Source organism: Glandiceps talaboti, chromosome 5, assembly GCF_964340395.1.
Source record: "Glandiceps talaboti chromosome 5, keGlaTala1.1, whole genome shotgun sequence".
Lineage (NCBI taxonomy): Eukaryota > Metazoa > Hemichordata > Enteropneusta > Spengelidae > Glandiceps > Glandiceps talaboti.
This window is the reverse complement of record NC_135553.1, coordinates 6,496,650-6,520,079: the sequence shown is the minus strand read 5'-3', so window position 1 is coordinate 6,520,079 and position 23,430 is coordinate 6,496,650. Positions and strand designations below refer to the sequence as shown.

The window sequence follows — 23,430 nt, the reverse complement described above, 5'->3', positions numbered from 1 at the left end:
ATGACATTGTAGTATAATGCCCTCAAGTTTAAATTTACTGATTCTTTTGTTTTTACCTTCCCATATTTGTGCTAAGTTAGTTTGTGAAGAATAACCTGACACAACTATCAGATAGGTTTAGTGTCACTCTAGAATACTGGGGATATTTCCAATTTGTATTTTGGCATTACCTTTGAAGACAGGTTTTCAGTGGTAGAAATGTAACTGTAAATTCACAGTGTTAGACAAAGACAAACACAGGTGAATGTGTGTTTGTAGGGAAGTATTATTTGACACAGAAAGTAACTGTGTTGTGTTATTTTTAGAGAAGTAACTTGACACAGAAAGTAACCGTGTTGTGATATACTTAGAGAAGTAACTTGACACAGAAAGTAACTGTTGTGATATATTTAGAGAAGTAACTTAACACAGAAAGTAACCGTGTTGTGATATACTTAGAGAAGTAACTTGACACAGAAAGTAACTGTTGTGATATTTTTAGAGAAGTAACTTAACACAGAAAGTAACTGTGTTGTGATATACTTAGAGAAGTAACTTAACACAGAAAGTAACTGTGTTGTGATATTTTTAGAGAAGCAACTTTACACAGAAAGTAACTGTGTTATGATATTTTTAGAGAAGTAACTTGACACAGAAAGTAACTGTTGTGATATTTTAGAGAAGTGATTTGACACAGAAGTAACTGTGTTGTGATATTTTTAGAGAAGCAACTTGACACAGAAAGTAACTGTGTTTTGATAATTTTTAGAGAAGTAACTTTACGCAGAAAGTAACTGTGTTGTGATATTTTTAGAGAAGTAACTTAACACAGAAAGTAACTGCGTTGTGATATTTTAGAGAAGTTAACACAGAAAGTAACTGTGTTGTGATATTTTTAGAGAATGTATCTTGACACACAGAATGTAACTGTGTTGTGATATTTTTAGAGAAGTAACTTGACTCAGAAAGTAATTATGTCATAATACTTCTGGAGAAGTAATTATAACTTGTAGGAAAACTATCGCTGTGGAAAGTACCAGTGATTTGACCTTGCTAGTAAAATGGCATCTGTTGTAACAAAAAAACGACAACAACAAGAACCGAAAATGATCTTTGTAAATAAATCTCAGAGTAATTATTGGAATTCATTAATTCATCTGTGTAGGATTGTTATGGCCTTATAATATAGCTATGACTGCTTTATGTTGACAGACTTTTGGAGTAAAGTACAGCCAAAAGTGACTTTCACATTGTGTTCATTCATTATATACTTGGAAGTTATTTGTCTAAGACTGAATAATTTCATGCGTTGTTATGACAATACCTGTATTATCATACTCACTGCTAACTGACTTACTGACACAAGTGTTGATTTTATTATTACAAAAAATATATAATTTAATTCTTTTTTTTAAATATTTTTTTTTTGTATTGATGGGTGGGATTCTTTCAGTAGTTTTACTGACAAAACAAAGTTTAAATTCCCTTGTAAGAATATTTTGTTCAAATATTGACCACAAAATATTATTTTTATATAACATACAACATGTATGTATTTTGATTTTTCCTGTATACATTTCATTATTCACACTGTTATGTAATCTAGGTTTTGTTTTCGCAAATTCTAAAATGAAAACAAAAAGTGATGAGGGTTGAGGTTTGGAATGTTTTTAGGTTCAGGGTTTGGGGTTGTTATGAGGGGGCTTAGATTCATGACATATTTTCATGTATATGATATAGACAAACAAAAGATACATGTAAACATAATAATTATGTAGGAGTTTGTGTAAATTATCTCAGAAAATTATCTTTTCCTGAGAATTCTATCCCTGAATCAGTGGAAAAACTCTGCAAGATGGAAAAGAGTTTAGTGTGTGGTATATGATGTGTGATTTGATTTGATGAGAATGATTTGACATGACATGACATTGACTTGACCCGGGACTAATTGACATCATGACATATGGAAAACAAAAAAAAAGATTTTACTTACCCTGGTCCCCAAAAATATTGGAGAAAAACATAAAGAGATAGAAATGTGAATATATGAATATTATTGTGTATACGTTTTCTGGAATAAAAAAACTAAATCATATCACCTTTAAGCTTTATGGATACAAATGTAACAATGGCTGCCAAATATGATGGTTGAAATTGAATATTGTCAATTCTGTTGAGAGAAAAAATTCTTGAATCCGTAATAAAAATGGCTCTAGAATGCATTCCAATGTATTTGTTCAGTAATTCATAGTGGAATGCATATACATGTATATACATTCATTATTGTACATTGTCATCGATATTGATTTCTAACCATGCCACATGTTAGTCCGCCACCAACGTCAAAAGTCAATGTTTGCATTGTTGACGTCTTTACGGAAGTGGCAGTTCACTGGTATGTATTTGCTGTCGTGGCGATCGCGGTCTTGAAATAGCTAGGTCTGTTCGGTTCAAATTGGCTACATCGATATCGTTACAGAATGTTCTAAAGGAAGCAGAAGATGGCAAAGTCAACTTTTGCAAGTTGGCAGATCGTCAGCGGCGTTTGCGTAGTTCTAGGAATCGGTTACATCACAGTCAAGTTAAACCAGGGACAAGGTTTGTTTGTTTATTTACCTAAGATTATAGATTGCTCATGAGTCATATCTGCTTTATCTCCACTGACAGTCAATAGCTGCAGATTTTTGCCTTCTCACCTGCTTGCAACACTCTACTAGTTTATCCACAGCCACATCGTTACAGTGTTCTAAGAAATAATAAAAATGAAATACCCTGTGGAACTGATGAGAAAAAAAGAAAATTATTTTTGTCAAATCAGGGTTCATTTCATATATTGCAGTGTTCTAGAAACATGTTACATATTGTATATCCACACAGAGTCCTTCTCTAGTCTACCTCTAGATCACACAGATTGATTCAAGTGTACATCATCGGCATGGCAATAATGTAGTAGCCAGGATACATCATGATTTGTGATTTTACTTCACTGTCTCAACATCAAAATCACCGTTAGGTGCGGGTTAAACACAAAAACTTAAAAAGTCACCCAAACAGACGAAAAAACCCACAAAACCGCAACAAGACGCTACAATTATTGCAGCTACAAAATCACAGATTGCGATGTATTGCAGTAGATGAAAGATTATAATCAGCAAAATTTGAATAAATATTTGAAAACTTAGTATGGTGAACACAGATATTACTAGTTTAGAATAACTTTAATATCAAGTAACATATCTCTCGAGATCTCTCCACTATAAACAAATGAAAATGTTAATATTAATTAATCAACCCACCCCATATACATTTTGTTGTTTTATATAATTATGTAAAATCAACCAATCATAACCAACATATCACAGTCTGGAATATCGCATGATCTGAAGATAAAAACATACAGTGTACTTTCTGTAATTATCGGTAATTATTGTGATGGCGAGAAACAATTTTTGAATTGAATTTTTGAGGGGTGCCTTGATTTATCCCATTTGGGATAAATAGATAAAATTATTTCAGATAAAATTCAAAAATATGTACTGAAAAATTGCCCTGGACAACCTATGTCCAACCACTGGATTTTTTTGTCGGTCTTTCACCGAGTGAAAGCATTCATACCTGTCTCTATGTGTGTTATGGTCGTAGTTATATGTGCCAGTGTTCCTCTGCAGAGGTCATTTATCTCGATCTCAATCAGGATAACTATCCCAAATGGGTATAACTATTCCCAAGGGGATAAAAATGTATCCTGATCAGGATAATATACCCTGATAGAGGCAACAGTACTATGAACTGTTGACAGTTAACATTATTTGCAGTCTACAGTATAAAAACTCTACATACCATGTGACCATGTATTGACAAATAACACCACAGAAAATGTAGTAGGTGTGTTACATTAACTCCATGGTATTGAGACAACTGAACTATTGGAAGATTCACTTTGACTATGGTGGCACTTATACTATAGCCTAAGGTATAGCCATTGATCGAACCTGAAGTAATGCATCCTTGATATAGCACTAGTTGGCCAGTCTGTCTGTCTGATTGTCCATTTGTGTGTGTGTGTGTGTGTGTGTGTGTGTGTGTGTGTGTGTGTGTGTGTGTGTGTGTGTGTGTGTGTGTGTGTTTGTGTGTGTGTGTGTGTGTTTGTGTGTGTGTGTGTATGTGTGTGTGAGAGAGTGACAGACAGACAGACAGACAGACAGACAGACAGACAGACAGTCAGACAGAGACAGAGAGAATGGTGTAATTTTATTTTTGCTGTCAGATTGAACTGATAAGTATAAGTACCTGAAAGTGATCTGGGCTCCATACATAGGATGAATAAAATAATTTTGTTTTGTTCAATTTGGTGTTGACTGTTTTGAGACAAAGTACCAGGATGTATGTAGTCACAGTGGCATTGAATTAGAACAGAGCAAAAGATTTTTTTTTTTTAGATTTTGGTTGAAAAACTTTGCTTGTCGATGGAAGAAGTTAAGCCTGGAATTGGTTTCTTAACAGTCTTGACAATATTTTGATCAGTTTGGAACCTTGATAAAGTTTGGTCAAGGTTGAGTCCAAGGTATTGACAGATTTGCTGACATTACAATTATCACATTGATGACAAGTCATTCAGAGTTCAATTTAGGGTGATAATACTTTTGCCCCGGCTATCAACAGAAAGAGTATTTAATAGCAATTGTACACTTTTAGACTTATCAATCTTCATTTGTTAATGTCTCAATTTTTTACAAAAGAAGAAACAAGAGAAAAACGATCAGAAGTCGACATGGCCCAGGGAAGTGAACCAGTCCATCCATTTGGTGTTCTAGATTATATAGTATTTAGTAGTATGTTGATTATATCAGCTTGTACTGGTTTTTACCATGCATTCTCTGGTGGAGGACAGAAAACTACAGCAAAGTAAGTAAACACAATGACTTGCCTATCACCAAGGGCAATTGCTATTTATTTGTATTTTTCTCACCGTAACACCTCAGAAATGGTGGGTCATTGGCCAGTTAAAAAAAGAAGAAATGTGAAAAAAAAGTGTGTGCATTATATATGATATTTGTTATAAAGTATAATGTATCAAATATGTGTATAAGCATTGTAATAAATGTTTGAAAATGAACCACAAACACAATCAAATAAGTCACCAGATTGTAATACTAGTTTTATCTATACCAATAGATTTTTGATGGCAGACAGAAGTATGCGTAGTATACCAGTAGCAATCTCCATCTTGGCATCTTTCCTGTCGGCCATAAGTATTCTTGGTATACCAGCTGAGGTGTTTACACATGGAGCACAATACTGGACCATGGTTTTTAGTTTTCTATTTGTCATGCCTATCACTGCGTGGGTCTTTATACCTGTATTTCATGGTTTAGGACTCACCAGTGCATACGAGGTAAGAGTTGAGTGGTCAACATTATAGATTCACATTTATAAGTTTGCTAAAATTGTGAAATATATATTTGAATAATTTTATTCATTGCATAAAATGTTCAACAAAAGAGGATGTCATCAACCAACAGACTTAGTGCAGTAAAACATCAGAGATTTCCAGTATATTTCAACAATCGACTGACAGGCATCATCATCGATAAGGGTACACACCTTGACAATAATCATCAAGATATTGGACTGAGAACCCAAGAATCAGCAGAAATAACATATTCAAGTTACATAATGAATATTCATGAGAGATGTTTTACACTAAAGGGTATAGAAATGACTCTCCAGAACCCATAGTTTATGAAAATGTCTATATTTCCTGGAGTGGCATTCAACTGTAAGAATCTGAATCAAAATTTTCAAGTGACATTTGCAAGCAAACCAAGACATTTTGAACTAAGAGAACTACATGTGTATACATTCTTCACTTTTATTTGTTGACAGTATCTGCATAGAAGGTTCAACATGTGTGTTCGTTTTTGTGGATCAACGTTGTTCCTCATCCAGACAGCTTTTTATATGGCCATAGTGTTGTATGCACCAGCACTAGCACTAGAAGTCGGTAAGTTTAATGTGACTACATGGAATTGAATAAACCATGTACTAAACAGCTTTGGTCATTCAACCATGTTGAACTAATTATCTTGCCTGCAATTGTAACCAGGGATACACAAAGTTACAAAGATTTCTGACAAGTGACATGATTAATTATCATCGTATCAAAAGATCAGTTGTATTTTGATTAAAAAATTGAATAAGGTGAAATGTTGAAATATTATAATATTGAAATAAGGTGAATTTGACAAGATGTCCCTAGTAAATCCATTAATCTACATGGTTGCAACCCCAAACTGCACCCCACACCACCCATCCCCTGGGTTGTTCCCTGTCCTTTGTAGAGTTCCATGTTCCAGTCTGTGATTGTATCATTCTCGGCATGTCTGTCAATATGGATCAAGTATGATACAATTATTTACTGTCTGAACTGCATGATTTTGTACAACTCCTGTTGACATCTAAAAATATTTCAAGGTTCAAAGGTCACTATAAGTAAACAGTTGTCCAAATGGAAGCAAAATGGTTGAACAATGAATATTCATGATGTTTTCACTAAACATTATAGGTTCTTAGGGATCATGAATATTCATTGTTCAACCATTGCATAAACAATCAAAAATGTTCATGAATTATAACCTTTGTAAATCATTGCATAAACATTTCTTCTGACTGCCACAAGACAATGTAGCCCATCCAAATGAGGGGCAGCTTCAACTTGATGTTTCTCTGAAATCACTTGCAATGTAGGTGATTTAAAATCATGTGATGGCTCCCCAAAGTTCATGAAAATGCCTTTATTTCCTTGAGTGGTGTTCCCCTATAAAGAAATACAAGAAGCAGATGGATGTCTTATGTGAATCTGTATTTGATTTCAGTGACTCAGTTTGAAGTTTGGAAAACCGTGCTTATAACTGGACTTCTCTGTACTGTATACACATCACTGGTAAGAAAATCACTCTATGTCATAACTACATTGTATGAACTTTCACAACCAAAATAGTCATTGTTTTACAATGTGATTGTTTTGTGACATCTGATTTAGGCAGTCAGAAAATGTTGAATTTATGTGAAATATAAGTAGAAATATTGTTTGTATGAAAGAATATTTTGAAATGTTTAATTACAGATCAATGTAAAGATTGGAAGCTCTGCTGTTGTCTGCTGTTGCTACAATTCAGCAATATGACATTTTGTGAATGTTTCTCAAAAAAAGTTCCTTTTCACTGGTTAGAATGCAATAAATGTTTGGCCAATCTCACATCAGAGTCTTACACCTGAAAAGTATTTGTTGACCATAACTAAACCAGTTTATTTATAGCTAATAATTTACAAAGACTTGTCAATTTTTGTGGATTCTGGATCACATATCAAATTTCTCAGGAATGGGACAACTAAAAGTGAGATTGAGAGATTCAGATTCTGTTTGTGAATTTTATTTTAACATCTAGTGATTCCAAATTCACCAGTTACAGTATATAGAGAAATAATAACCAAATTGACTGTCAACTGTTTAAAACATGACATATAACTCATAACTTCATTTTTTTTAAAACCCTTCAAATGCCATCCTCACCCCTAGAAATGCCATCCCCACCCCAGAAATTCATCTGCTTATAAGTTATATTTGCCCCCCCCCCCAATCAAATACCAGGAAACTCATCATGACCACTGATAATAAGACTATAAATTTCAACCTACAAGACAGTATGTACACTAATAGTAATATAGACAATATTACCATCAATTTTTTGTCATTACTCTATTTTATTTACAGGGAGGAATCAAAGCTGTGATTTGGACAGACGTGTTTCAATTCTTTGTTCTATTCGGTGCACTGATAACAGTAATTGTTATGGGTACTGTGCGTGCAGGGGGACTTTCCTATGTCTGGCAGTATAACTGTGAACATGGCCATACTAACTTCTTTGAGTAAGCAACAAAAATCAGTTTTGGTAGCTGCATGAGAATGTTCTGGGTAATCAAGGATGCTAGGATTGAGAATTCTATGCATTTTGTACACCTTGGCAGGTGTACACAATTACAACTGTCAGAACAAGGGAGAGAATCAAATTTGTTGTATAAAAAAAGCAAACTGGAGGATTTTCGCAAATGTCAACTGTTCAGTTCTAAACACTGTGACTGCTGGTAGATTGTGTTCTTTTCCCACAGCATTCATTAGATTAGTGATAAATATTTCAATGAAGGTCTCAGAAATCATAGGTAGTGCATAGTATTAAAATTTTTTGGTGGAAATTATTCAAGTGGTGACCTTAGTGGATCATACAGTTTCATTTGTATATTTGAATATTAATGCATATATTTGCATAATTGTAGTACAATGCATAAAATTTAGACTTGCTGTGTTTGTGTTAGAAAGCAAGATTTATTAAAAGTTTCCTACTGCAAGATGTAATCTTTCCCATGGATGTGCCATTTTGTGCTTAATGAATATAGATTATTTTGATTTTAAATCAGGTTCACAGTAGATCCCACAGCCAGGTTATCATTCTGGGGTTTAGTGATTGGTGGTACATTTAACAGTCTTAGTTTGTGGGCAGTTAGCCAAACAGCTGTTCAGAGATTTCTCACAGCCAAGACCACCAAAGAAGCAGCAAAGTAAGTAACAGCAAAATGAGCGTGATATTCTATGTGCATATTAATGAGATAATTTGCATAAAGTTTAATGATTGATGGTACTTTTAACCAGTCTCAGTTTATGGGCAGTTAGCCAAACAGCTGTACAGATATTTCTCACAGCCAAGACCAACAAAGAAGCAGCAAAGTGACAGCATTACCAGTACAACATTTCATTTGAATATTAATGAGATCATTTGCATAAAGTTTAGTGATTGATAGTACATTTAACAGACTTAGTTTGTGGGCAGTCAGCCAGCTGTGCTGAGATTTCTCACAGCCAAGACCAAAAGATAGCAAACTTAAGTAAGTGACATTATTTTCATTTTGTGTGAATATTAATGAGATCATTTGCATTATATTTTGTTACAATCAATGAAAAATCAGATTTGTTCTCCTACCTCTTTCTGGTTTTGACTAGATAAAGTCGATGAAAACTGTTTCCTTCTCTCTCTATTTATTGAAGATCTGTATGGTATAACTTACCAGGAAATCTTATCATGTTTAGTATGGTTAGTTTTATTGGTTTGGTACTCTTTGCATTTTACAACAGTAAGTATTTCAAAATGATTATCTCAAACAAAATCCTTTCACCTTTACTTCTGTGTGTGTGTGTGTGTGTGTGTCTGTGTGTGTGTGTGTGTGTGTGTGTGTGTGTGTGTGTCTGTCTGTGTCTGTCTGTCTGTCTATGTCTGTCTGTGTGCGTGAGTATGCTTATATGCATATGTATTTGTTAGTGTGCCTGCATGTGTTTTTGCATTATGTGTGCAGTGAAAGCGAGTGTATGTATGTGTATGTGTATGTGTATGTGTATGTGTATGTGTATGTGGATGAATTCATTCAAATCACTGATTTCACTGCAGTGTGATCTGTACACCATGGTGTGTGCATGGTTCCTCATGCTTTCATTGCTAAAACTCACTGATTTCAATTACACAGAATATTGAGAATGGTAGTTGGTGTTAAAGGGGTATTTGGCTGGCTATATTGCAGACTTCGCATGAACAAAATATTATGCATGGGGGGGGGGGGGGGGTTATTGAATCGTACATTTTACTAAACAGTGATATCATAATCCAATGAGAAACCAATATTTGATATGAATGTATATATAATATGTCCAAATATTATGTATCCAGAGCTTCAAGTCCCATTCATTCTCACCTACCATAAAAGATTACAACGACTATTAGGAGACTTTTTATGTGTTTGTGTGTTTGTAACAGGAGAAGGAAACCTCTGTGGGCCAGCATATAATGTGATTTCTATGAAAAATTGTAAGGGTTGTCTTACTTCTCATGACCTGACCAACCCTATATTTTCTTAGGTCTGGCGAAATTTCTAAATTAGACTCCTTGTACAGTAGGATTAGAAAAAATGTCAATGTTTATTGCTGAAATTTGGAAAATGTTAATACAAGAAATGTACAATGTTTCCTTCTGAGTTCAATTGTCATTTCAAAGTCATTTCAGATGATTATGAAATGAAAGTATCAACATGTACACATACACTGCTTACAAACTTTATTTTTATTATTAACCAACCGACTGACTCATCAGTTTTAAGATGTTATGATGATAAACATAGCATAAAGTACAGACCAAAAGTAAGATCAAAGTATATGTGATGTTAATAATGATAGCATTTGTATTACCATATTGCACTACATGTATGGGAAGCATTCTGTGCTTATGGTATAAAATAGTATCTTGTCACTTTGTCATTAGCCCAACTTAATTCTTACTCAACAAGGGAATTATAGTAAAAAAGGAATGTATAACATAATATAACATACAGTTGTCTTTGCTAACACTTTGCATGTTTTGTATTGGTAACCGTAATTGAGTAAATGTTTTCTCTTTGCTGGGCAGATAATATGACAAAGTTTCATCCTGCCATAAACAGCACTGTCAGTAAGTTGAACTAAAACTATGATACACACAGTGTGTGTTGAATGTGTATCACAGTATGAACACTCACAGAAACATTGTTGCAAAATTTATGAAGTTATAACAATGTAACAAAGATAATTTGCACTGTGACAATGTTATAATGCATATATTACAATGTAACAATTCCCTGTATAGCAATCTTATAAAATCAATGCACTTGATTACAATGTAACAAAGATAATATGCATTTTCTAACAATGTTAGAAGGATAATGCATTAACTACAAAGTTATTTGATGACAAATTCATTTTATAACAATGTTACAAAATCATATTACATTTGCTAACATGTAACAAAAAATTATATTTGCATTTGTTACATTGTAACAAAAAATAATGTACTCTATTACATGTGATGCCATGTGACTATTACTTTATTGATATTACATTACTTTTAATATCATAATGCAAAGGACTTGTTGCAAATAGTGTTGTTGTTGTTGTTGTTGTTGTTGTTGTTGTTGTTGTTGTTGTTGTTGATGTTAACTCTGGCCCTCGTCTCTCCTAGTATTAACATAGTTATTGCTTTGTTTGACAGAAAGATCCCAACTTTGTCTAACAATAGTGTACACTTGGCTGATGATTGGTTGGGCTGTGTTCTAACATTGCAAAGTGTGTGAATTTAAATGAGAATGCACATATATTGCTAGTATAAATGCACCTTGCCTGCACTACACACTGCCTCATATTTACCATAACATACTCTGCTATTAAATGCAATAATCTTATCTCATAAAGTCACACTCATGATATTGAACAGATGTGCTGTGCTTTTGAAAGAGTTTGTTTTCAGTATTTCCATATGTTTTAAGACTTGCACTACTACCGGTATGTATGATTGGAATGGAGTGAAGTCAAGTCAAGTTGTAAATATTGTATTGTCTGTTGTAGATGCTTTGAATGAATGGCTGAATCAATCAATAGTTTGATACGTATATACAACAATGTTAAAACTGTTTTTTCTTTAATGGTAAAATAGCGTATTTGATATCCCCCCCCTTCCCCCCCTCACCCCCATTGGATTATTGATTATCTGAATTTTTCATAACCCATACCATAAACCTCATAGTGATTAGATAATTAGCTACTGATGGTTATTGTTGTGCAGATTGTTTTTATCACAGCATAATTTTGTTAATAGCTCAACCTGTATGTACACTAAAATCTTACAGTTAACTTTCAAATTTCACACTATCAAATTTTGTTACAAAAATTTATAGTAGTAATTATTTTTAGTCCATAGAGCTGTATAAAATGCCACAATAATTTAGTACAGTAGAATGTTTATCATTAGGTATCTTATATTTTTTGCAAATATCTCAGCAAATAATAATGGGCAAAAAATTAGTTCTGTGATAGGAAATTTAGACAACTGTCTAAATTGAGTTATTTTCCATGCCGTGTTTTATATTTTTATGATTAAATAAAGTAATTTTCCTCTGACTGTTTGTCTCTGTTATAAAATAAGTGAAAGTAATTCAATCAATCGTCATACTTTATTCTTCCGTACAAACAAAGATGAGTTTATATCTAAACTGTATTTCAAATTGCTTACATATTGTTTATGAGTCAATCATGACGTGAGTAATTTGAAACATTTTTCTGAGTCTCTTTTATCCATAAAACTGCAGTGTTGATTCTACAATTCCTTTTTTTCCTTTTGTAGATGGTTCAGTAAGTGATGGTGATGATGGAATCAAACCACATTATACACCAGATTATGAATCTAGGGATCAGGTCAGTTGTCATAGTGATCAAGTCAGTTGTCATAGTGATAGAATCAAACCATGTTACTCACAAAATTATGAATATATTGATCAGGTCAGTTGTCATATTGATAGAATCAACCATATTGTAACCTGGATTAGTAATCTAGTGATCTTGACAGTTGTCACAGTGATCAGGTCAGTTGTCATAGTGATCAGCTAAGTTGTCATAGTGATCTTGACAGTTGTCATATAAAAGATTATCATAGTGATTTCAGAAAAAAAAATGAAGAAAATGTAATTTCACAAATGTATTTTTCAGTGTGAATTAACCAACTCATTTCTGATTAGTTTTTAACGTGATCTTTTAGAGAAACATAAGATTATTATTCATTTGGTATTTATTGTGCCAAAACCTGATGTAGCACAGATTTTACTCAGTAAAATAATTCTGAAATCAATGATGTACCAAGCAAATGTATAAAATTTCACATTTGGTACTAGATTTCTTTATTTCTTGATGTAAATACCATATATGTTACTACTATAGTGTTAATTATACTACTGGTACTGATTGAGTCCATTTTCCTTGTTTTCTCTCTATAGATATTGGTATATTTTGTCAGTTTAGAGTTTGGAGTCATATCAGGCATGCAGGGTTTATTTGTTGCTTGTATATTTGCAGGAACTCTTAGGTAAGTCTTAATTGTGTCTTGAGTTGTTGATTAATTACCCAAGATGCAATATGTTCTATGATTGGAACCCCTAGCACTGTGATGTTTTGGCCATGCAAAACGCAGAATGATTATATCTTGGTCTTTGTGATGTTGTCTGTTAACTATACTTTCCTTTGTATTTGCAGTACTGTAGCCTCTGGACTAAATGCCTTGGCAACCGTGACATTTGTTGACATCATTAAACCATGGAGGGCATACCGAAACCATGGCAACCAGGCAATGAACAATACATTAAGTGATGCTAGGGATACAAAATTATCAAAAGTTCTTAGTAAGTTCAACTCTTCAAAGTATCATGTATTTGGAATCTTAATGTAAAGCTTGATGGTATTTACACCCAGTGTTGTGTATGCTATAAACCAGGCCCAAACTTGACTAGACTAGCACTTTTGGAATCTACATTGAATTCCCATAGCATGACCATGCCACTGTACAGAAAACAACCTTGCTATTACCTTCCTTGTGTCGTAATGAGAAAAAAATAATTGTCGCTGACATCTCATACCTAAACTTACACGGCAGGTTTTTACAACTGATGGACAAAAATGAGCAAAGCAAGACAGAAAGGTCACGTGATCTATGGTACACTTGTATAGCAATATATAGGTTCTCTGTCAAGGTGTACATCAGTCTGATTAAAATCCGATGTAGATGTCGGCTAATCATTCATTGCTATTTTACCTTCGTTATTTTGCCTGAATTGACCTTCTTGGTACATGTTTACATTGTAGAGGAGGCGATCAGGCTAAAAAATGTAAACATGTACCAAGAAGGTCAATTCAAGCAAAATAACGAAGGTAAAATAGCATTGGAACGATTAGCCGACATCCACATCGGATTTTAATCAGATTGGGTGTACTTATACAGGTAACATTCTTTTGCTTTATATGTCACTTTATATGTGTGTGTAAATATGTTAACTTTATGTCACCTGTTTCTCATTCTTACAGCATTTATTTATGGAGCAGTAAGCATAGCATTGGCCTTTGTAGCATCCGAGTTGGGGTCATTGGTGAAGAGTGTTAATTCTATATTTGGTACTGTGGGTGGACCATTACTTGGAGTTTTTACCATGGGGATACTTTGTAGGAGAGCAAATTCAGGGTGAGTACTGGGTGGGGGAGGGGGCTCTACTTGGAGTTTTTACCATGGGGATGCTTTGTAAGAGAGCAAATTCAGGGTGAGTACTGGGTGGGAGAGGGGGCTCTACTTGGAATTTTTTACTGCAAGGATGCTTTGTAAGAGAACTGATTTGTGTGTGTGTGTGTCGGGGGGGGGGGTTACAGGGGAGGGGCTCTACTTGGAGTTCTTTAATGTGGGGTTGTTTTTTAATATGAGACGAAGGGCAAGTATCACAGTGGGAGGGGGAGGAGGCACTATATAGTGTTTTCAATATGGGAACATTTAGTACTAATTCTCTCATGTGTACATACCATACATTTGTCAAAACAAAATATTGTTTACAATAGATTCAGTGATGTCTTATTGAGATGACACTGAATTCCAATCAAAATTATTGCAAAATTAGAAATATTGCGGCATCATTTGTTTATCTATACCTGGAAATATATTAATTTATTTAGAATCCTAGCAGTCTTTATAACGTATAAATTCGTATGATTTTAAAAAGTTGCTTCTTTGTTCTTTTTTTCCAGGGGTGCATTAGTAGGGTTAGTGGCAGGATTTTTATTGGCTTTATGGATCACAATAGGAGCAATGTTAAACAAAGACCCGGACACTGGAGATGTTCTACCTCAAGCCTTTGCCTTGTACAGAGTAAGTTAATATTCTTGCATGTGCATAAAATTAAACAGACTTTCGTGCATGGGTTGCCATATACTTATTCACCAAAATTTGATAGAAGGAATGTGAAACTGTGATCTTTGTAAGATTATCCCTTCTCTGTTACCAGGGTTACTGTTACCAGGGTTTGTAACCATGGGTATATTGATATTGGTTGGAAATCTATCTTTACCATCAGTCCTTCTATAGTTTTCCTGACTTGATTGAACCCCAGCTGTTCAATCCAGGGTGTACTATGGTTGGCCCAACTCAGAGAATTGTTGGTTTTCACTACAGAAATGGGAATGGGATTGAGTACCTGTAGTATATCTTGGACCACTCATAGTTAGAAGTACGCTCCCTTAGTGCTTCAGCTGTAGAGTGCAGTCACAGAAAATTTGACAAAATCTTTGACGTTTTGAATAAATATTCTTTAAACTAGGTGGAGGTAAGATATAACATACGGAGATACCACTGTTGATTGGTTGACTTATGAATGTTTAATGTTTCCACAAAATCTTAAAAAAGGAAAATTTCAAGCTTTGCATCAAAACTTCATTCAGTGACTGCTTTTGCAATTTTTTATATGTTTACCATAATCTGTTTGGCTTGAGTCACATCGAAGAAACAGTTATTTTCCTGTACAGAAGATACAGTATTTGATAATTATATTGACAAGCGCCCTCTAGTGGCTAAATAATAGCAGGGACCACACCTCTTCAATAATGATTGAGTTTAAAGGCCAGGGTTTCAATCCCAGGTTCTCACATTTATGGTATCTTATCAGTGGAACCATGAAGATTACATATGATTATTATTTTGTTCTGGACCAAGTTTCTCTATAGTTTTGTCAGACAACTGTTTATGACACATATAAGTACTTACTCCTTCTTCAAAGTACATCTCAGAACAGATCAACTCAATATTTGGTTTTTGTCTTTTTCTTCAGTTGTCTTTCATGTGGTATAGTTGTGTATCATTTCTGACAACGTTGTCATTCGGTCTCATTGCAAGTGAAATCATACGATGCAGCTTACCAGAAGAAAGGTTAAAAACAGTAGATCCTGCATTGCTGGCAACATTTCTCAGGTAATCAAATTTCTAATGAGTGTTTATTCTTGTGAACAAATACAAACATTTTCTCTCATTTTGATTATTTGTTTGTTGGAGATGAATGCATGATTTTTAAACACACTTCTGATCTATGATGTATTTCAGACCCAGAGGTTGGCAGCCACCTACAACAACATACAGAGAAACTATTAATCTACAACTTGGTGATCCAGTCGTCCAGAGTCTTCTAGAAACCAGTGAAGATGACAGACAACTACTCATACAAGAAGATGGTGATAATCTAGATGAAAATGGAGGAAAATAACATGTGATGATAATCTGTAGTTGATTCAAAATGAGAGAAATCTCACCAATACAGGGTATATAGAATAAATGAGAATATTACTCTTTGTGATGTAGGATTCTCCAAAAAAAACATTGTCAAGTTCTTGTAGTTTGTGCCTCAGTAAGGGTCTTTAAACTTTTGCTGTAACCTTATTCAAGAAAACACAAACATATACTCAGTTAAAATCATGAGGGAGCCGGGAAAAGCAGGGTTCTATCAGTTATTGTATAAATACTTGAAATGAATGTCAAACTCATCTTTAAGTTACCCAGTAACCCACTCTGAATCCAAAATGGCCGTCAAATTAAAAAACAAAAACAAAATTGTCAATGTCTTTGAATACAAAATGGCTGGAACGCCTTTCAAAATGATAAGGAACAAGCTTTCATATACCAAAGTTTTAAGAGATTTTAGAACTTTGAATTTCAGATGAAATGCCCCATTTCTACTTTGTATATATCTTACATCAATACTCTAGCATGCCTTTGAAGAAACCTCTCTCTTAACAACTTTAGAAATATATATTTTACATAAGTGTGTTATTTTTTAAAATGAGAAATACTTCATTTAATAGGCATATACAACCCATAACAGCAAAGTAAAGTGTTTTCTGTATGTACCACTATCGTTATAGCATCCATATCAAGTACATTTGTAAGTATAGTGTAACCTTCATAGCCATATTGTCATGTGTACTCAATATGGAGCAGTGATATTCAAGGCTGACCAAATAATATTCAAAAAAAACGTGAACCTGAAATATACTTATTTTTATTTTGATTGTATTTATGAAAACAGGTTGAAGAATGTGTTTTCCATCAAGGAGAACTCAAAAGTAATCCAGCAGATAGAAATCAAAATGGTTTACTTATCATTATATTTAGATTTTTGTTGAATGTTTATGTGGTGGGTAAAACTTTGTGTGATGAAATTCAACTAAGTTAGTCAATCAAAATGTAGTAAACTTTTGATAAGTTATGTTATGCAATAATCAATGTTTTGTGGACCGTGGGTTCATGTGAAACATAAAGTATTGCTACTCTGTTATTGCTACTCACACAATTATTGAGAATGATGCTTGTTTTTCGTGACATATCAACATGATCACGGATGTACTGCAATGGGCTGATATCATAAAACATAGAGTAATACAACAATGTGATCTATGAGTAACATTTCAACTGTTCTAGTAAACATGAAACATAGAGTAATATTGTATTTAGTTGTATTTAATTAATGAACATATTTTGTGTGTGTAGATATTTAACTGACACATCTAAATGTGCAATTTGAGTTATTTTTAAGGATCTTTTAAAAAAAATTATTTATGTTTTGTCCCTTTGAGTATAACTAAACATACAGTGTAGGTGGGGCATGGTGAATGTGTGTGTGTGTGTGTCTGTCTGTGTCTGTCTGTCTGTGTGTGTGTGTGTGTGTGTGTGTGTGTCTGCCTGTCTGTCTGTCTGTGTGTGTGTGTGGCTATATGTATATGAATGTGTGTGAGCTAGAGGGGATGGACAGAGAGACAGACAGACAGACAGACATACATACATAAGTACAGAGTGGTCAAATTGCTTTGTTTTTTTTATGGGAATGTTACTTAAGATGTCTAGTTGGAAATTTGTTGTTATCAAAATCATCCCACATAGCATGGAATCCATACTATCCATGGCTGAATGTACTCATGTGTTTTAGAAATTTTCTTTGCAAACATAGTTTCATTAAATAGTTTGTTTATAATACTAATCTTATGTTATGGGCAGCTCTTCTTTTCAAATAAATTGAACTTTTCTTCAAAGAAACTACCTTGACCAGTTGAATCTGTGAAAACAGATGATATCAGGACATGTCTCCTGGTGCAATATTGATTAACAATGGTTACATATTAAAAATAACAATTTTAGTATTTTTACTAAAAATATGTATTATCCAATCACATAGTGATGGTTTGATATATTACTAAATCACCTGAATAAAATATGTCTGTATTCGCTATACATACTTGTATACTACTGATTTGTTCCATTATCCAACCCTATGATATTCTATAACATTCACTGGTACTGACCTCAACTTTGTATGTCAGTCGTACCACACTACCAGTCATATACCATACCTCTGATGTCGAGTACAGTGCTCTGCAAGGTCTACATCATGTACGTACTTCTCTTCCTTCCTTTCCTTTCCTTCCCTTCCCTTCCCTTCCCTTCCCTGTCTTCTATTCCCTTCCATGTTATACATACACATACAATGTCAAAGAAATCCCTGTTGTCATGAGACCAGTAGACAGCAATTTCACTGGTGGACTTTAGTAGAGAGAAAAGGTTACCAAAATAATGAGTGATTTCTAATTGGACAATAATGATTCAACTATTGACTATTGTCATAAATGACTCTACAGCAAAATATGCATGCCTACACATAGTTTGCTTAGCACTTGTAGCCAGATTAATTTTCGTTGGTAACCGACAAATTACGTCACAACGTATTTACATCATATCTAAATAATTGGTGAATGCTCTGCCTTCTTCAAGACATGCATAAGATTCAATGTGTATAATACATTCTCGCAAACCAGAACTGTTATTTCTTCCGTTGCACTTCGTGTGACGGCGCGTGAACGGTGCCGTAAAACAGGCCGTGGTTTGCGACGATGGTATAATAGCATATTTTGAATTACGTACAAGTAGCCATCGAAGATCATAAAAGTTAGAGTATGACCCTTTACCTATAAATCCACAGGTATTCGTGACAGATACATACAAAAGGCGAAATGACGTCACACTGACTTGTAGTAGGCCCTATTCTCAGTTATACCACTGACAGCCGCAACAAAATTTCAAACCCAATTTCCAAATTTTCAAATTTCAATAGATTTGAGAACAATAATAATAGCTTGTAAATGTGGAATTCTGTTATCATCGCTTCAAAAATCTTCGCGTGAAGAGAGACTTATGTTCGTAAAAAACTATGGAGTGAAATCAAATTAAAATTCACACACCGTGATATATGTCGATCCGTAAAATAGCATTGAAACACAAACACGGTGAAAAGTAAATCATATGGTGTCCCAACTATTGGATTTTAGTAGACAGGTGAGGTGTGAAAATACATCACATCCACTGTAACATATAACCCGTTTTAATGGAAATAATTCAGTTGCGACCATCTGCCATCCTTTCCTCGTTGTCAATTATTCATTTAATTTTGTAGTTATCTTTTTATCACAAGAACGGGTCGTAATTGCTATGATAATAGCCAACAACTTTGATCAGAGTTGTATGTACAGTAATGATTATCACACCTTTTATTGCTACTTAACGTCTTTGAAGTATGCCGACAAACACGTCTATGAATACATGGATATAGTAATGCAGGGTGTTTTAACACCAATGATGTATATAATGTGTTGAATATTTGATGGTATCTGCGCGGCTCGGCTTGTTCAGTCTCAATGTTCACCCTGGGAGTTGTTTTCATTTAAACCACGGTTCGACATCTGAGAGGTGAGTTTCAGAATGGCTTTTGATTATATGTAATGTTGTACTGATCTCTAGGGGTAGTACGAGTTATGAATGTATAGGAGTGACATCAATTTCAGCAAATTTGTTTTTAAATCTGGAATTGAGAAGCACAGAGTCAGAGAAATAAGAACACAGTGGGGGAGGGGGTAGGCAAAGAGCACATGCAGCTGAAAGAGATAAAACGGGGGAGATTGACAAAGACACGCAGGTAAAGAGTTACATATACGTAGAGTGAGAGATAATACGAGAGAGAAAGATACATGCAAAGAGATGGATTCACACAGAGTGAGATATATAGACATAGAAACACACGAAAGAGAGCTAGAGTGGTGGGTTAATAGGAAATCTATGACCCGGAAAGTTTTTTTTATCGAATTTGAAACTACGAGGAAAAAAACTGATAAACGTGACGAATGAAAATAGCATAAATTTAGAGAAAGATGGGAGATACAATGAAGCTAGACACCGAAAAGGAGAAACCAAAAATGAAAAACTTATGAATCTGTTCTGATAAATGAATTCATAAATGCTGTTCCTTACGATGTGATGAGAAATGACGAGTTATACCACATATTGCGAACAACGAATAGATATATCCTGCTGAGTCTCGTTCTGATGACTTCCGGCCTACGTCGAAACGTTTTAACATTCGAGCCAGATAAACCGATCAACTCTACTCTTCGTGTCAAACGTTTGACGAGAATAAAATCATCAATCGCCAACATTTGACAGGTAATTGTATTTGGGCAAAATAAATGACGAATTGATACCCACCCGTGCACCGAACTTCGACTCCTAAGCGACTGGATTATTTAACAAAGAGGCATCTCTGACTCGACGGCACCTTTGCGTCTATTGCCGCATCTCTGCAAAAACTCTCCGTTAAAAAGTCATTTGCGAACCTGCAGGTGGTAATATGCATGCAATCATCACGCCGAGAATCAACCTCAAGTAACCATACTTCCTAAATGGGATGGTCCTTTATATCAGTTATGAATATAAATCGATTTAAAAGGCTAAAACCGCACTTTTTGTTCATCTTTTATATCTTTTTCCCTTTGGGAGGGGGGGGGGGGTGCCACTACTTTACAACCAAAACTATGTTTAACCCCCCCCCCCCCAAAAAAAAAAGCAACACAAATATATCTTCAAAAACAAAAACAAACGCTACAACTGGATTTCACGTTAAAATCATTATAGCAACACATGCATAGTCACTGTGTTACATGTAATTTTGATATTATTATTAGACTTCTGTTCATTCCTCGAAAGAAGAACGTATACTAGTATAAGCTACAACGGCATTTTCTCACAGACACTCGAATCAATCTGTATGATTTTTAAAAAAAATGTATATTTACCATACATATTTTTTTTAAAAATCATACAGATTATTCGAGTGCATGTGGTATTTCTAAAGATGGTGTGTTGTACATGTATCAGGAAATTACGCCAACAAACCAAAACGTGTTTGAAATATTGCGATTTGTCGGAACTTTGGTCCCTAATGGTCGCACTATATCCCGGAAATTGGAACTTCACACTAATTTGATCCTTACCCTCACCAAGGTCATGATGGCGAAATTTAAATAATGTAGCTTTTACTAATTGTAATATGTATGTATGTAGTCTGAAATAAAATGTCTGGAGCTGGAAATCAAACTGAACGTTTATGTTCATTTATACGAGTTTTGTGCTACGTACTTTAATTTACTTGTAAAAACTATATAATTACTTGGTGGCCAGAATCGAGTTCAGTCACCATAGGCCATGTTTGTTTAGGTGTGGACGTGGACAACACCGCCCTCAATAGGCGACATTGTCAATAACTCTTCAAGTTGCACTTTAATAGCTGCAACCGGAACATATTTAAAACTGACTTGTTAGATACAATGATTTAATCATAATTTAGTACACCCTGAACAGTCTCAAATCACCTGTTGATAAATATATGTACGCACTTGTACACAAAATATGGAACAATAAATAAAACCAATTGATTTTTGGGTCCGCACCCAAAAATTATCACCCCAATGCAACCTCAATTTCAACTTGAATCTGTACATGTAGCTGGATACAATCCACCCCTAATTTACATTTAAACGTTTTAATATTTTCAACAATTTCATAGAATATATTGTTGGTTGTCTGATCGAAAAAAATATTCTTCCAGTTACAGCAAGTGCCGCTTTCACACTACGACAACTTTTTAATAGATTGTGTGGTTCCCTTACACACATGTCTAAAATAGGTAGAGTCCGTTTCAAACTTGAGGGGGTCTATTTTCTATGTTGTCATTCAAATTCTGATTTTCTGCTATGAAGGATATCAGGTAATCGGATTCCTGGACATTGTGTCGTCTTTACTTTGGTGTAAGTTACTGTAATCAAAGACCAATGAATACACACTAAATAAAGTAATAAATATGATAACGTACAAAATATGCATATTACAAAATACAATGATATTAATCTGTTACCTAAAAAATAGTAACACATGATGATGAACGAACTGTACGTAAGCATCGATCGAGCTTATGATACCATATACACGTATATGATAGAGGCCTATCCTTGAGAAGGGAAGGGGGGGGGGGTACTGCTCCACACCACTACAACTGTGGACATCAGGACCGTGGACGAATGGAACCTGTTACAAACAGGGAAAGTAAACAACTGAATTGGATTAATAATACTTGGCATGTACAGCATGTTGGGAGTACAGAGACTTGTATTACAGTCTATCATTTGATAAAACAGTTTTATGACTATAGTTCACATTTACAAACAAATTTCCAGTTCCCCATGGCATTTCATGTACACATAAAGAGGCCATAAAACTGTTCTTATCAAACCATAGTGTATACTACAAGTCTCCGCTGTTCCAACTTGCTGAGCCAAGTGTTATTAATCCAAATTCAGTTGTTTATTTTCCTTGGTTGTAACATGTTCCGTTCGTCCATGGTCATATGTCGGTAGTAGTTCATGTTTCGAGAATCATAAAACGACATGTATTTAATAATTCTTCTATCAAAAATAGAGATAAAATCAACAGTTTGTTCAATGCAGTGAAAGAAAACACAGCTTACAGTTGGCAGTAGGAAAAGCTTATTGAAATTGCATACCAATATCAGTAATTGGTTTGAGAACGTTCTATATATCGTGCTCTATTGTCGTGTGGACTGACTGTGGGCAGGCAATCGTGTATGGTCCGCTTTCTATTGTCTGTGCCCAGTAGAGCGGACAGCTTTGTTATTGGCCGGAGACCATAAAACAATTCACTCGTACTCGACCACGAAGACTTGTTCCACCTCAGTAAATACTAGGATACGGGTGATTCGTTGTTTGTTACCCCCGGGAACTTTTGTACATAGCCATAGTACTGTTGACAATTCACTGAAATAGTTTACCGGTATGTCCGTTGATGCTTCACATTGTGATTATCGTGTACACTTTACTAACAGACTTCATACCTGTACTAGTAACTTCTTTAGAGCCATATCTGTAGACGGAATCCGACGGCACATCACCATCGTGTACCGATTCATTGCAATCGCAAATTAATTGTGTACGCAAGTAGAAAATCTGGAATAAGACGGTTTATTCCCGAACTTCATAATTCGCCACCTCTTAAATGATTAATAACGTACACTATACAACTGAACTGCCCCTATAGCTTGAAGAAATATGATTATTTATCAACTGTGGGGGGGGGGGGT

General features: G+C 34.6%; 1 protein-coding gene across 2 annotated transcripts; it reads left to right on the top strand.

Moving 5' to 3' along the window:
* Window positions 1-2,351: 2,351 nt before the first annotated feature.
* LOC144434869 (sodium-coupled monocarboxylate transporter 1-like) lies at window positions 2,352-17,605 on the top strand. 2 transcript variants are annotated; one of them, XM_078123383.1, is made up of 16 exons: window positions 2,352-2,577; window positions 4,719-4,884; window positions 5,155-5,374; window positions 5,866-5,983; window positions 6,855-6,922; window positions 7,754-7,908; window positions 8,455-8,595; window positions 9,080-9,165; window positions 10,485-10,526; window positions 12,231-12,301; window positions 12,877-12,965; window positions 13,133-13,278; window positions 13,958-14,111; window positions 14,663-14,783; window positions 15,739-15,878; window positions 16,008-17,605. In XM_078123383.1, the coding sequence occupies exons 1-16, from the start codon at window positions 2,481-2,483 to the stop codon at window positions 16,165-16,167; spliced, it is 1,974 nt and encodes a 657-aa protein (XP_077979509.1). In that variant the 5' UTR covers window positions 2,352-2,480; the 3' UTR covers window positions 16,168-17,605. The 2 variants fall into 2 exon arrangements, with proteins under 2 accessions (XP_077979509.1, XP_077979510.1); XM_078123384.1 differs by lacking the exon at window positions 10,485-10,526 and having other exon boundaries at window positions 2,355-2,577.
* Window positions 17,606-23,430: the final 5,825 nt, after the last annotated feature.

Coding starts and splice junctions, on each gene's coding strand:
- LOC144434869 (XM_078123383.1), top strand. CDS start 2,481: ATGGCAAAGTCAACTTTTGCAAGTTGGCAGATCGTCAGCGGCGTTTGC. Junction 5,375..5,865: donor GACTCACCAGTGCATACGAG/GTAAGAGTTGAG, acceptor ATTTGTTGACAG/TATCTGCATAGAAGGTTCAA. Junction 7,909..8,454: donor GGCCATACTAACTTCTTTGA/GTAAGCAACAAA, acceptor ATTTTAAATCAG/GTTCACAGTAGATCCCACAG.